We start from the raw sequence: 14355 nt of genomic DNA, 5'->3' as shown, positions 1-14355 counted from the left end.
TAGAGTGATGGAAAAAGATACACCGTAAAGCCAGTTTATTGAAAATATACCGCAACAATGAATATGTATATAAAATGCAACTGTTCTCCACGTATAAAGTTGGAAATGAAATACAAAATGTGCGTGATTTACAAAGTGATAAGCTTTGAGTTGATTAAGGTCATACCGTGTAAAGACTGTTAAAAATACATCCGAGTTCTGTTGGTTTAAAAAAAGATAAATCCTGTATACAATGTAAATGTTCCAGAAAAGGAAGTGTTACTTATTCTGATCCTGAATACTATGTATACTATGAGTTGCTAAAGGTCATACCGTATAAAGACTGTGAAAAATACAGCCAAGTTCAGTTGGTTTAAAAAAAGATAAATCCTGTACACTATAAACAAGTCGAATCACAGTCATAATACTTCACAAATATCAAGAGTCAGCAAAATGTATAGATAGGTATTCATTTGAAATGGAGATTTCATATATCCTATACCGCCTAATGTACACGACAAGCATGTGAATTCTATTTGGCAACACAGCATCTTTTTTACAGCATGGACACACACACAAGGAATCTCTCGTAAAAGTTTAGCGACTTTGTACGTAACGGGCGGTTGGTTGGATGGACGTTTCATAATACGGATAAAGGTGCAGTTTCGGGCCTGCTGTTTTCTCCACCAGTGTCCTTTTTCTGAAAAAAAAAGCAAATTACATAATACGTGATTATAAATATAGATATAGATAACAGATAAATTATCGAGTATGTAAGAAATTACGAAGAGAAGGAAGCAAGAATATTTCAGAAAAGGAACTTTAATTGATTCTGATACAAATAAGATTAATGCGGGGATTATTCAAACTAGTAACTTTGAACAAAAAGTGCTTCAGTAACGAAATAAAATACCACTTTTCCTTAAATACCAATACTTAAACACGTCGCTGACGCCCCCTTTATTCGTCGTACCTTTTTCTTCCTTTTCTTCTTCACGTTTTCCGTCGTAACCTCGCCGACCTTGCCCTTGGTTCGGGACACCTCCCCCGCCCACAGCGCCCTCACTGCCTTCGTGTTCTCCTTGCAGTTGTAGATCAGGCGGTTTGCGATCTCTTCTAAGTTGGCTCGATTCTACAAGAGTTTAAATAGGAAACAGTTAAGCCATATATAAATTGTTAAAGTATTTGAGTCCAAATTGAATGTGATATAATGCTATACACGTCTATTCAACGATCTATTTTATTATTTATCCAAATGTGATTGTGACGTCACATCTATGACGTGACAATTCACAACTATGATGTCATAATCACATCCATAACCAAATAAACCCTGAAGAGGTAGGGTTGAAAGATCTCGGAACAAATTTTCAGTGTGTATTTTTCTACTTTAAATATGAATATTTGAAAATGTACAAATTATAAATACTGAGCGCAAAGGAACATTTAGACATCTTAGACACAATGTTTCGTACCATTTCCTGCAATTTTCTTTCCTCTTCCACTAGTCGTTTGCGCGCCATTTTCTGGTCCAACTTGTATTGCTCTTGCTCCTTTTTCAGACGGCGGCGTTCTGCTAGTCTATCTTGTGTGGACATATGTTGTCTGGAAAGGACAATTTTGTCAGGTAGAAGATCTCGATAATATAAGCATTGTAGACAGAATAAAGGATCGAAATTGAATGGAAAAACTCCCGTTTCATTTATTTGATGACGAATTTTATGGAAAAAATGTTTTTCATATCTGTTTTATTGATTATAATCTTGACTTGGGGCTATTCCACTTTAATAAAAAGAGACGAGGAAGCTCTGTTGGTCGAGAGTAACAAAAACAACCTCCTTCACGACGAATTCCTATCGGGAAAATTTTTACTCATTATCTACCTCATTCTCTGAGCGTCCGTGTTTCTCTGCATTCTCTCAACATTACGCATGTGTTCAGCCAGCATCTCTTGTAGCATCTCTTCCGTCAAGTTCTCTTCCTCCTTCCTTCGCTTTAGCTCAATGTAGAAGCTTTCGTCCATCTTTGCCACCTCCTTAACGATTGAAATACACGAATATTTGCTTCGTTTAAAAATCTTTGATTCCATCTACTATCATTTTGTAGTATTTTTAGTTAAATTAGACTGTTAACACTAAAGTGTGAGAGAAACTTGGACACAATTAAAATCACAACTGTACCAGTAGGCATCAAAATACATTTATATGTACTTTTGTTATATGCTCCCTCAAGAACAAAAAGTAGTCCACAATATTAAATTAAGGTCGAACCGTACTTACCGGCGATACGCCTGAATTCATGGTCTCAACCGGAAGTAGCGGCACTTCTGTTGATTTGGTTTCGTTCTCTTGCTCTCCGGTAGTAATTTGGCTTTCCTCCAGCCCTAAATCAGACTGTAAAGAAACATATGGCAATAAAAATAATAATCACTTCAATACCATCAACGTAAATCTATTTTTCAACTGGGGTACTTACAGCCGAACTGGGAGAATTTCAATTCAAGTGGACGTTGAAATTATGACAGAGCTTTAAGTCCCTTGTGACACAATCTCCCTGATAGTAGGTTTTGAATGCAGTGTCAAGCATAGAGATTACTTTAATGCAGGCTTAATTGCTTTTCAATGCCTGGGTTTGAATCCCATTTTTGGCATCAGTGGGTCAAGGTTAAACCCGTCTTGATTTAAAATGTTAATTGGTTATAGTATCGGTGGTGAATGGCAGACTTTTTGAGAGTTGACTGAACGAGCTTGGCACGTGTCACGTGTTGACAGTTTAAGGCTCGTCTGTGACTTTTGTAAGATACAGATGAAATCTACTAAACATGTAAAATGGACAGTTAAATTACGCAGGGGGAATTGAAGTCAAGGTATAAGCAGCACTGGTACAATCTATGTGGCTAAGCTACATGAAAAGCAGAAATGCCAGTACAAGACCGGGGCACACGATTACACAGTAAGCGTAACATATGGAACATTTTACGTCACAGTTCACCATAATTCAGAAAAGTGCAACGCATATATATGGACAAGTCGTCTAAAAGCGGATTTGTACATACCGTGTATAATATATTTGATTTTTTAGGAATTAATTAGAGCACTGGTCACAAAGGAAAACAGATTACAACACACATTTTAATACCAGAATGATTGGATGGAATAATAACAATTAACTGTTATCTTTGTTAACAAAAATAATTTGGTTTTAAGTCTTTCTCCAGACACACTGGCTGCTGTATTTGTAGAGGCCAAGTTTCCACAGAGGCAATACAAAATGAATTCAACAGGCAACAGGCAAAGCTACAGGAAAGGTTAGAGGAACATTTAACAATAATACATGTATACACTGCGTCAATAGCCAATGTTACCAACAACTATATAACAAGCACTTACATTGTGCACGGAGTCCACTACGTGCTTTGAGTGAGAAAAAGTAGGAAAATTAGTGCTGGGAGAGAAGGCAGAACGCAACCAAAATATATGATTCTATCAGTAAAAAAAGTTCTTTGTGAGTCTTCTTAAAGAACTAAAGCATTATATTCGATTTTTTTCATTTTTTAAAACCGAAAAACAAAAACCTTCGTTTACAACTGAATCAAATTACAACAACCAAAGAACCGGTGTGACAGAAATGGTATAGTCCGCAAAGAAACTGTAGTCTGTTAACCATGACTACAGTTTTTATACAAGTGACACTTACCCCGATAGCTCGGGCTATCCATAACCTCTACTAATAATGTGGTCCCCTGGACTTCCTTGAACCAACATTCCTGTTATACCGGCTGTGTATCAAAACCACTTTTCCCCACCCCCTTTCAGACAACTAAGTATTGAACAGATTAATTTAGTTCAATTGCCCAAGATTGGGCTGAAGACTGCTATCTGGTGAATTGACGAGCGTTTCAGTACACGTCATTTAGGCATGAACCCGACAAGGTTGAATTTTGTTCCAGAATGTTAATTTAATCCTTTAATGTTAAAGGACTCTTCAGGCGAGTATTTATTTATTTACTACTCACCTGTATCCTGCGCAATCGACGCTCCTCCAACTTCCTTCTCAGGTCTTCGTCGCTTCGAATTTTCTGCATGGCGTTCCTGGAGATCATTTTTCTTTGGTCTTCCTCGTACTTTTTCAGCAGCGCCCTCAGCTCCTCCTCGTCCAGGTAGAAACCCAAGGAGGTGATGTCAGTGTAAAATTCTGTCTCCAACTTTTTAAGGTCCTGGAAAGATGGCGTTTTTTGTCGATAGGGTGATTCATATGCGCAAAGTTCTCAACGCTTTTGTTTTCAGAAATGTGCGAAATTGAGAAAGTATGTAACTGCAAAGTTAACCACGGCTGCCACATATTGCAAATAAGTATTTTAAATCATTATGTTCTTGGTTCATTTATATACACTGTACTGGTCAATATATATTATTTTCTGGTTAACGCCTTAAAACAGGAGAAAGTCTGTAGTTTGTTGATTTGACTAACTGTAGCGCCGATCAAAGTATTAATTAAGTATAAATAAATATCTTACAGCTCATCCCAGCGGGCACTCAACGTTGATTCAACATTGAGGATAGGTTGAGATGATGTTGATCCATCAATATTGATAGATCAACAAGATCTCAACATTGAATCAACCTTTTCTTGTCAACCAATTGTCAATGTTGATAGATCAACAGGGTCTCAACATTGATTTAACCTTTCTTTGTCAATCAATTTTCAATGTTGATAGATCAACAGGATTTCAACATTGAATCAACCTTTTCTTGTCAACCAATTGTCAATGTTGATAGATCAACAGGGTCTCAACATTGATTTTACCTTTCTTTGTCAATCAGTTTTCAATGTTGATAGATCAACAGGATTTCAACATTGAATCAACCTGTGTTTGTAAACCCTTTGTCAATGTTGACATATCAACTGGATCTCAACATTGGGTCAACCTTAACTTTATAACCTTAATCATAACCTTGATAATAGTTTTAAATGATTATCTCACTAGAGAGGTATGCATAGATTACCCCTCATAAAACGCTTGTTTTACCCCTTTTTCATTAAAATTAATTTTGTGAAAAAAGCGGTCGTCAGTTTTTTTTTAAACTTTCCACCGGTTATCTTTAAGAAAAAGAAAAAAAACATAGGGTCACCAGCCTTACTTTATGGCAAATTGACAAAATTTTACTCAAGGTTGAAGAAAAAGCTTGAAAAAGCCAAAAATGCCTGTTTTTCTGGAAATTTAAGTTAGCTGTGAGAAAAAAATTAGACTGGTGACCCTTTGTTTTTGTATTCTTAAAATTATCTTAACTACCTGATGTGACGTTATAATTATTTTAGTAAAGCTAATTTGTTGTTTAATTTTTATGAGTAATTACCGTATGTGCCTGCATACTTGTATAATGTAAATGAAGTGCGGGACTGTTATTAAGTGCGAGACTCCGGATAACATGAACTGATGCAACACGTGAGTGTGGACAGTGTGTAACACTTTTACAGTACAAAAACTGTACTTTATTAACAGTACTTTGTGAGGCCACACTATCAGGAGGATCGTTCAACAGATAAGGACATGGAAAACGGTGACATTGCGTCTTCAAAACTCCACACTATCAGGATGATCGTTCAACAGATAAGGACATGGAAAACGGTGACATTGCGTCTTCAAAACCCCACACTATCAGGAGGAACGTTTAACAGAAAAGGACTCGTAAAACTGTGACATTGCGTCTTCAAAACTTAACTGTCTACGAATCTGTTAGAATTTAACTGTATTTGACAAATGTTAAAGTTTATGCAACATGATAGTATTACATGTAGTTAGTTTATGTAGTGTATGTTCATTGTTTGTAATATATTATATTCATAGTTAAGTTAGTTGTTGTTTGTGTTTTTTTATGTTCGGGCTGTTTTGGTCCGTAACACTGAGCATCAAACTGGAAAGTTTAAAAAGAATCTGACGACCCATAGGTGGATACAGGAGCTGGTCCCGGGGTCTGGACCCCCCCCCCCCCCCCCCCCTTTTCTTCCGAAATTACTTTCTTTTGTAGGTAATTTTCCTAATTTCCCCCCCCCCTTTTCAGATCTGAGTCTTTTTATTTCAAGAAATGCTTGATATCTTGGAGAACACCTTCAGCCATCAGGCAAATTTCAATCAAATATCCTGATAGCCTAATTGATATATCAACGTTAATTCAATTTTCAAATTCAACTTTATTTCAACATTGATTCAACATTGAGGTAATGGTTCAAGGTTGATTCAACCTTGATGGTTCAACGTTGAGTCAACTTTCATAGTCAACGTCATATCAACATAGTTTCAACGTTGACCGTCAACGTTGATTCAACAATGATACCTCAAGGTTGATTCAACCTTGATGGTTCAACGTTGAGTCAACTTTCATAGTCAACGTCATATCAACATAGTTTCAACATTGACCATCAACGTTGATTCAACATTGATACCTCAAGGTTGATTCAACCTTGATGGTTCAACGTTGAGTCAACTTTCATAGTCAACGTCATATCAACATAGTTTCAACGTTGACCATCAACGTTGATTCAACATTGATACCTCAAGGTTGATTCAACCTTGATGGTTCAACGTTGAGTCAACTTTCATAGTCAACGTCATATCAACATAGTTTCAACGTTGACCATCAACGTTGATTCAACATTGATTCAATGTTGATTTGCCCGCTGGGATGTTACCATTTGATGAACATTATATACGCTAAGGTGTAGCGGTTTGCTTCTCACCTTCTTTAAAGTTTCATCATTGGCCAGCTGAGTTGTGACCTCAACATGGCTACTTGTACTTGTGCTCGAGTCCTTCAACGACACCGCCATCAGATCCAGATAGTTGAGTCTCTCTATCTCCATGGTGTTTCTGGAGACAAGGTGCTGACTTATCATAACCTTCAGAGCTTGCTCGTCCTGGGTGGTTTGTATTGACTTGATGCTCTGGACGAGTTTCTCGTCGTTGGCTTGTATAGCCTGAGTGAAAGGAGTCGCCATTGTTATTGAGGCTCATGCTTTAGTTTAATAGCCTGTAGCGCACTAATTTGATTTCCCAATTTCAATTAAATCTGCTCAGTGTTATGGTTTTGCCCTGAGCCCTAAACCTACTAGATTCCACGACATTTTCATGTATTTGCAAATCGTGAATCATACATTATCGGATCATCTGGATTAAATACAGGCAGAGAGAAAGATACCTAGAAAACGTTACAAAAGCTATACCCAAATTATTTTTACAACATTTTTATTAAAAAATTGAGGCGCTTTAAAAAAGATTTCACGTAAGAGTAAAAGCTCGAAATTTGATAATAATAGTGTAATTAGGATACACACAAACCTTGGTTTCGGTTTGACTGCCTATCATTTCTTCCCCAAAGTAGGTCCCGATATTCTTCACGTCTTTGACGTCTCTGTATTCTTGCTTGATTGACTCACTGCGGTTCATCTACCGAAAACAAATAGTAAAGGAGAATGAAAACCGATTTATAAAGGGACTAGAGAGAAGTAAAGAATTAACGCTCTTCTGTGCAACACAAATAAAGAATAAACACAAAAGTCAAATCCTCACCAACTCTATGGCTTTCTTTCTCCTGGCTTGAAGCTTCTCCCAAAGAGACGCACCCTGCTTCGCCTTGGAGGCATCATTGGTGCTTTGCACACGCGCCTGTTGTCGTCGGTGTAGATCCATCAGTCCCCTCAGGACCTCTGGCGACAGCTCGTCCATGTGCTTCATGATGTCCTTGGTTAGACCCTCGGGGACAGATCCATCGGTAGGAACCTGAGGGTGAACACGTGTTTAATTTTATTTCAGCATAGTACACATGCTATAACGTCATTAGTTCACTACATAATGTACATGTAAATGCATGACTGTATATATATATATGTGTGTGTGTGTGTGTGTGTGTGTGTGTGTGTGTGTACTATAAAATGTTTAAAGCAGAATAATATTCTGAACATAAATTCAAATCTTATCAAAGCAGGGCACATATATGTATTATATACTATGACGCCATTAGTTCACTTCATAACGTGTATAAAAGCATGACTACAATATACATACCTATACTATAATATGTTTTAAGCAGAATTATATTCTGAACATAAATTCAAATCTATCGTTTGCTGTAGTATTTCAGTTTCTGTGATTGATTGTGAAGCATAAGACTATAAAACAATTTGACTGTCTTTACAAAATGCACTTCGTTATTTGGAACTCTTTTAAAAGACACGCACAACCCCAACTAGTATACGAATCACTGAGTTCTGTCTTGTCTTACCTCATCTTCTCCGGCCAGAGAAGGGGGATCTTCGGAATCGTCTGACTCGAAGTCGTCTTCATAAGCATCATCAAAATCAAAATCATCAGTCACGCTGTTTTGTTCTTCATTAGGCGGTGGCGCTACCTGGCTGTGGGAAATCTCAGTGTGCTGTTCGACGGTCACGGTGCTGCTTTCTTCGCACTGCGTAGAGGCGATTACAGTTGTCTCACGAGTCGTGGAATTGGGGGTACTTTCGCCTCCAAGGTCGTCATCGGTGTTGCCACTGGGGCCATCTTTTCTTATACGAGCAATGAACTTCTTCTGTAAGGCTTCTAACTGTTGGCGTTTGGCTAATTCTTGCTGGCGTTTTAGAGCATCGACCTGGAGTTCATGCTTGGAGAGGATGCGGTTGATTTCGTCCTCGGAAATCTGATCTTTGTTTTCGAGGCAGCTTTGGATTAGTTCTGTTTCGCACTGTTTGGTTTTCTGCAATGGCAAAAAGCATTTTATTAAGTCTCAAATAATAATTTCTTTTTAAATTACACACATATATAAACCATCATGTCGACACCTTTGTAAAGCTTAATTTGAAGGTGTTGTCCATTTAGTAATGGGTTGATAACCAGCTAATTATCCAAGTTTACACAAACAACTTAACACACAATATCTCTAAGTGTTCTACGAAATTTTGACAAATGCCCTATCATCACAGGCTAATGCAATCATCGTCATCGATGTGAATCATTACCGTCTCATAATCCTTATTGATCTCTTGGATCTCTGGTGTTGCATCAATGTCAACGGTTGGTGGCACGTCATTGATTTCATTGACTTTTCCCAATGGCTCTTGCTCCTGTATGAATAAATAATTTACGTAAAATGAATCTTCTTTTATGAATATATATATGATCACAAAATCCAATGACCCGTGCCTTAGTCATGATGTAATATTCTTAAGTGGCAACTTGTAATCTCAAAGCACATCGTCTATGCACAACTCATGGTACATTGATGATAATTGAACATTCATGTACAAACATGCATGGGTTAACAGCGACTTGACAACCTTTCTTTAAAGTTAACCGGGCAGCATAGAGACCATGCATTTTTAAGTTCTTTTAGTCGTTTGTTGCCACGAGCGACCCACCTGTTTATCTGAAAGCGAGGCCTCCTTCTCCATCATCGTCTTCTGCGCGGCAAATAGCGTCTGTAGTATGATGAGGATGTTGGTGTCATCTGTTCTCTCTTTCTCACGCGTTGCTGCCAAAAGCTGCCATTTAAGTTCTTCGATTTGCTGTAAAATGGAGAAACGACAGTATTATTTTTAGCTGACGATAGAAATCAGTTATACATATCACCTCAATGTTAAACACATCACCCTCAATTTTCAACAGCCAAAATAAATCATACTAGTAGAAAATACACCACAAGGTCCTTTTTTTCTAAATTTTTAAAAGAAAACTACGTCTATTCTGAATCTGGAAAATGTTATATGCATGGTATGGTCGAAGCTAAAATAAATTAATATTGAATTGAAATTATAGAAACATGTATAATTTTACCTCTTTCAAGCTGTTTATCATTGCTAGCAACATATCTCTATCGTTATTGGATTCGGTCGTCTGCGCATCGGTTTGCATTCCACTGGAATTGCTTCTTTTAGCTTCAGTTTGGGTCTCCATACCGCTGGTGCTTTTGGCGGGAGGTTGAGCTGTCTGTGACTCACTGGTGTTTGTATCAACAGAGGTGGTCTGGGTTCCCATAAGCGTTGTTACATTTGTGGCGGTGGTGGTTTGGGTTGATATCATTGGGTTGACATGGGTTGGGTTGAAACTGTCACCAGGGAACAGGTCTGACGTTTCGGTGGTACTATACCCCAGGGAGCGTCTTGGTACTTCACTGCCACCTATCGAGTTGTAGGCAGACGGCATTTGTCTCTCCGTTCCGGCAGAGACCGCCCTAGAACTTGTCCTAATAGGAGTTACGGGGCGAGGTACAACAGGTAAATCAGAGCGGTAATTGGGCTGTGGGAACGTCAGAGGTGGGGGGAGAGCGGTTCCTTTTGCTTTTGCAGACATGGATCTGTAACCAGATGGGTGTGGTTTCTCATCTCCGTCACTATCAGAAGAGGAGGACGAGGAAGAGGAGGAGCGCTTGGAACCGTACATACCCATGGACCCTTCTGCGGTGTTCGGCTTCGGGACTGATGCAGAACCACCGGTATTTTCAGTCGCCGGGTCGCCGTTTTGGACGTTGACGGTGTTATTATAAAACATCACCATGCTATCGACATTGTTCAACTTTGGTGACTCTGCTCTTGGAATGTTACTTATTTTGCTGATGTGGCTCATGTTGGCATCGTTGCCGAATACGTTCAATTCTGGGCTGCTATCCGAGCTACTCGAGCTCGAACTGCTTGAGCTACTTGAATCAAAGGAACCACGACGTTTCTTCTTGCTCTTCTTCTTGTCCTTCTTCTTGTCCTTCTTCTTTGTTTTCTTGTCCTTACTTTTCAAACAGCCGCTTGAACCATAAATATCTGTAGAGATCCCTGTATTGACACTTAAAGGCGTCATGCCCGGTCCACTGGCGTCGTTGATATTAATATTGGCCGTTTTCTGGAATTTGTCAACTTTGTTGGAAGGTTCGGCTTCGTTGAAGTTGGGATCACTACCTGTATTTGACGTGTGGTTATTCACCTTGGTGTTTGCCATTATTACTTTTATAGATCGACCCCCGGGCCGAGAGACTCCACCACCCTGCTCCATTGTAAGGGGGTCTTGGCGATAAGCTGGCGTGCTGCCACCTATAGCATTGTCACCAAGTGGGGGCAGTTTCGTGGGCGTGCTTGATCTCTGTACATATGTTGCTGTGGTTTGGTGGGATGAATGCCCGCTACCAGGGCGATCGTCCAAGGGCATTGTAAGCTCTCGATTCCACCCATACTCACTCGTGTTATTACCAGTGCTGGAGTTGGGTCGTTGACCCTGTTGTCCGTAACCACCTTGCTGTTGTCCGTAACCACCTTGTTGCTGTCCGTAACCACCTTGCTGCTGTCCGTTGCCACGTTGCTGTTGTCCGTAACCACCTTGCTGCTGTCCGTAACCACCTTGCTGCTGTCCGTTACCACGTTGGGGTTGTCCGTACCCATACTGCTGGTGTGAAAAGTGGGAATACCCTGTAGTTGTGGTGTTATTGTGGTTTTGTGAGAGGGGAACTGACCCAGAGATAAAAGCCACACCAGTTTGATTCTGGCGCTGATACTCGTACACATGCGCTGCTGCCCGTGCATCAGCATCACTGTCATTACTGGCGCCGGGACTTACACGACCTCGGGTCCGTAACCTTCTGGCACCGCCCCCTCCGCCACGCCCACCTTTCCAGCAGTCCCCGTCGTCGTCCGAGGAGGAGTCATAATATTCCTCGGGAGCCGAGTTGACGGTTGGCTTCTGTCTCTTATGACGAATGCGCGCTCTTCTCTTCTTGAATTTAAAGCAACTGGGATCGTCTGCCTCCACGTAACCGTATCCTACGATGTAGCCGCGCGGTTGACAACAACAGCAGGCATTTCCCATGGTTGTGTTTCGTTGGCGTACTTGGTTAAACGGAAGGCACTCTCTGGGGAAAATAAATGATAAAAACATGCAACGATTCATATGACAAGTGTTCAGTGTAAGTGAGGTTCGCCTACAGTTTTCGCAACATTGACATGGTGTATATATTCACATGTACTTCATGTACGTTTGTTTACATATATGATTATATGTTAATATATACACCATGTACGTTTGTTTATTTTAAAAGCCTAAGAAGGAAGCTTTCACAATACATAGCTACCTACCAGTACCTATCAGATTAACAGACTAACTCGCTTCCTCTTGTTTCCACGGTACTCGTCTATATAACAGCTTTTCTGCATTTTACTCAAAATAAAGAGGGAGCGTGTTAATTTGTTAATCTGACTGCATTCAGCGAGAGTCCCCGCCTAGTTATATCGATCTACGTAGAACGGTCGTTTCATTTGGAATCAGTGATTTGGAATGAGTCTTCACTTGCTTGCTCTTGTGTCCAATTTTTTTCTATATTCTACTCAACGGTAGGAGGAGGCCTGTTAGTCTGTTAATCTGGTTGTATTCAGCGAGAGTCCCCGTGGAGTTAGTGCGCATTAGCTAGGTCGACAGCATTCATTATAAACAGTCCCTTAGGCTGGACCCCGGTTAGTATACTTATTTGTGGGGGGGGGGGGGGGGGGGGAGGACAAAGGAGTGGAAAGTGGACTCCAGCTTTGACGAGATTTTTGGAAAAAAAATTAAATCTTTATATTAAAAGACCTATCATGAACTTCAGCAACTTATTTTCTCAGCTTACGGGCCGGGTTGTGTAATTTTAAGTGTCTGTATGTGTGTGTGTGTGTGTGGCACAGAAACGGGCATAAGGCCTACTCCTATCATGACACACATTTACTCTTGGCCTATACAGGGAACTAGTATTCATAAAAAAAAAAAAAAGGGACAGCGGTCATGTATCACTTGTGAGTGCATTTTGTTTAGCGTTATATATTATTTGTTTTACCAGGGGTAACAAACAATATGTAATATCGCAGTTACTGTAAAATATAAAATAAACGGTTCTTGATCCGATTGACAAGTCTTAAAATCTGCTCTATTGTGGTATGGCATGCTAAGACATTTAATTATCCAAATCATAAATCAAAATGAAAAAGAAGTGTTCGTTTTCTATACATTACTTTCAATAGAGTAAAGCGTCATAGTATCAATAGCAACCTTTAACATATATAGTACAGGGAAGAGTATTCACAAATTAATACGCAACTTAGGTTCCATTCCCATATAGTCATTTTAATAGCGCGTGTGGAGGTGGGGAGACCATCAGGGGATTAGGGCGACTTAATTTTTTTTTTTTTTTTTTTTTTGGGGGGGGGGGTAGGGTAGGCCATGTTTAGTCGGAGGATCATTAAACAGACACATCGACCCACATCGAGGGATTCTCGCTGAGTACAATCAGTTTAACAGATTATCGTATAAGCCTCCCCCTGGCGTTTAGTCGAATACAGAAAAGTGGTGATTATGCTAGTACGTTAGAAACAAGAGGAAGAGAGTCATTCTGTTAAGCTGATTGCACTTAGCGAGAGTCCCAGCAGAGTAAGGTCGATCCACGTAGACCGATGGTCGTGTGTCTGTGGGAATGGTGTCCAACACCCCATTCTCATAGATTAGATCGACCTACATTGGATCGACCTAACTCCCTGGGGGTTCACGCTAAATAGCTGTCAGCCGGGCGGACACGAAAGTTAATTACCCCTTAAAGCTTGTAGTAGGCGGGGACGGACACTTAAGGGGGATTATCTGACAGTAATCTAGTGAGACTCCCCGCGGTGATAGATCGATCTAAAAGTTGTGAGAACAGAGCCCAAGTGTAATTTTGTTATATCTGACATTGTTAACGTTGATATACGTACACATGAAGCTCACTGCAACGTACAGATTAAAAAAAATCTGAAGACGGTTATTGCGCGCTTTTAAGTCTAAATCCCACCGCCGAGTAACCGTACACTGCCTTCGTATTTTATGACTTGCAAATTGCCAACTTGACCTTACTAATATTTCATAAAAGAACATTTAAATTCATACTACCAGTACACGCGGATTTATAACATTTTAACGTCGTCGTTGTTAAGAGCTTTTAAATTGTCACACCTGTCCGAGACAGTATGGGTCACCACCAGTCACTGTTAACTCACCTGTGTTTCACTGGGCTACGTTGGTCCTAAAGCATGACACAAGTCCACATCCGGACGGTCGTCCTGTCGTAGAGGTGTGAGGTCTGGTTATTTTCTCCCGCTTCTGCTGTGATTAGCTAGAACCTGTCACAGTGATCGGCCATGTTTGATATGTTGAAATAGAGCAATCGATTCTTAGAAGATGGAAGACTAGCCGTTTTAGGGAAAGGGAAAAGAAAGCGAACCAAGCTACGCCATGATCATCAACTATGTTTTGAGCGAAATTATTTCACTAACAAATGATTATAACAAAAGTTGTCAATGATTCTATACATTTCGCAAGCATCAAGTTTATTAAAGTAAAACAGCAGTTTG

At 39.8% G+C, this 14355-nt stretch overlaps 1 protein-coding gene across 2 annotated transcripts; it reads right to left on the bottom strand.

Annotated features, from left to right (window-relative positions):
* Positions 1–20: 20 nt before the first annotated feature.
* LOC106174727 (uncharacterized) lies at positions 21–14180 on the bottom strand. Of its 2 annotated transcripts, XM_013556399.2 has the most exons (15): positions 14002–14180; positions 9803–11858; positions 9388–9534; positions 8989–9093; positions 8259–8726; positions 7547–7756; positions 7316–7423; positions 6718–6954; positions 3995–4195; positions 3369–3392; positions 2259–2372; positions 1863–2014; positions 1455–1584; positions 953–1111; positions 21–679 (listed from the first exon to the last, which is right to left on the bottom strand). In XM_013556399.2, the coding sequence occupies exons 2-15, from the start codon at positions 11813–11815 to the stop codon at positions 620–622; spliced, it is 4128 nt and encodes a 1375-aa protein (XP_013411853.2). In that variant the 5' UTR covers positions 11816–11858; positions 14002–14180; the 3' UTR covers positions 21–619. The 2 variants fall into 2 exon arrangements, with proteins under 2 accessions (XP_013411853.2, XP_086853192.1); XM_086997066.1 differs by lacking the exon at positions 3369–3392.
* Between the last annotated feature and the right edge of the window lie 175 nt (positions 14181–14355).

Source organism: Lingula anatina, chromosome 10 (assembly GCF_051362555.1).
Source record: "Lingula anatina isolate TDL-2025a chromosome 10, LinAna3.0, whole genome shotgun sequence".
Lineage (NCBI taxonomy): Eukaryota > Metazoa > Brachiopoda > Lingulata > Lingulida > Lingulidae > Lingula > Lingula anatina.
Note: the sequence above shows the minus strand (reverse complement) of the source record. Positions and strands in the feature narration are given on the sequence as shown.

Bases quoted from the DNA above. Each gene is read 5' to 3' on its own strand.
- LOC106174727 (XM_013556399.2), bottom strand. From the start codon at position 11,815: ATGGGAAATGCCTGCTGTTGTTGTCAACCGCGCGGCTACATCGTAGGA. The intron at 9,094-9,387 runs GTGGGTCGCTCG...TTATTCATACAG, and splicing joins CCTCGCTTTCAGATAAACAG to GAGCAAGAGCCATTGGGAAA. The intron at 1,585-1,862 runs GTAGATAATGAG...TGTCCTTTCCAG, and splicing joins ACGGACGCTCAGAGAATGAG to ACAACATATGTCCACACAAG.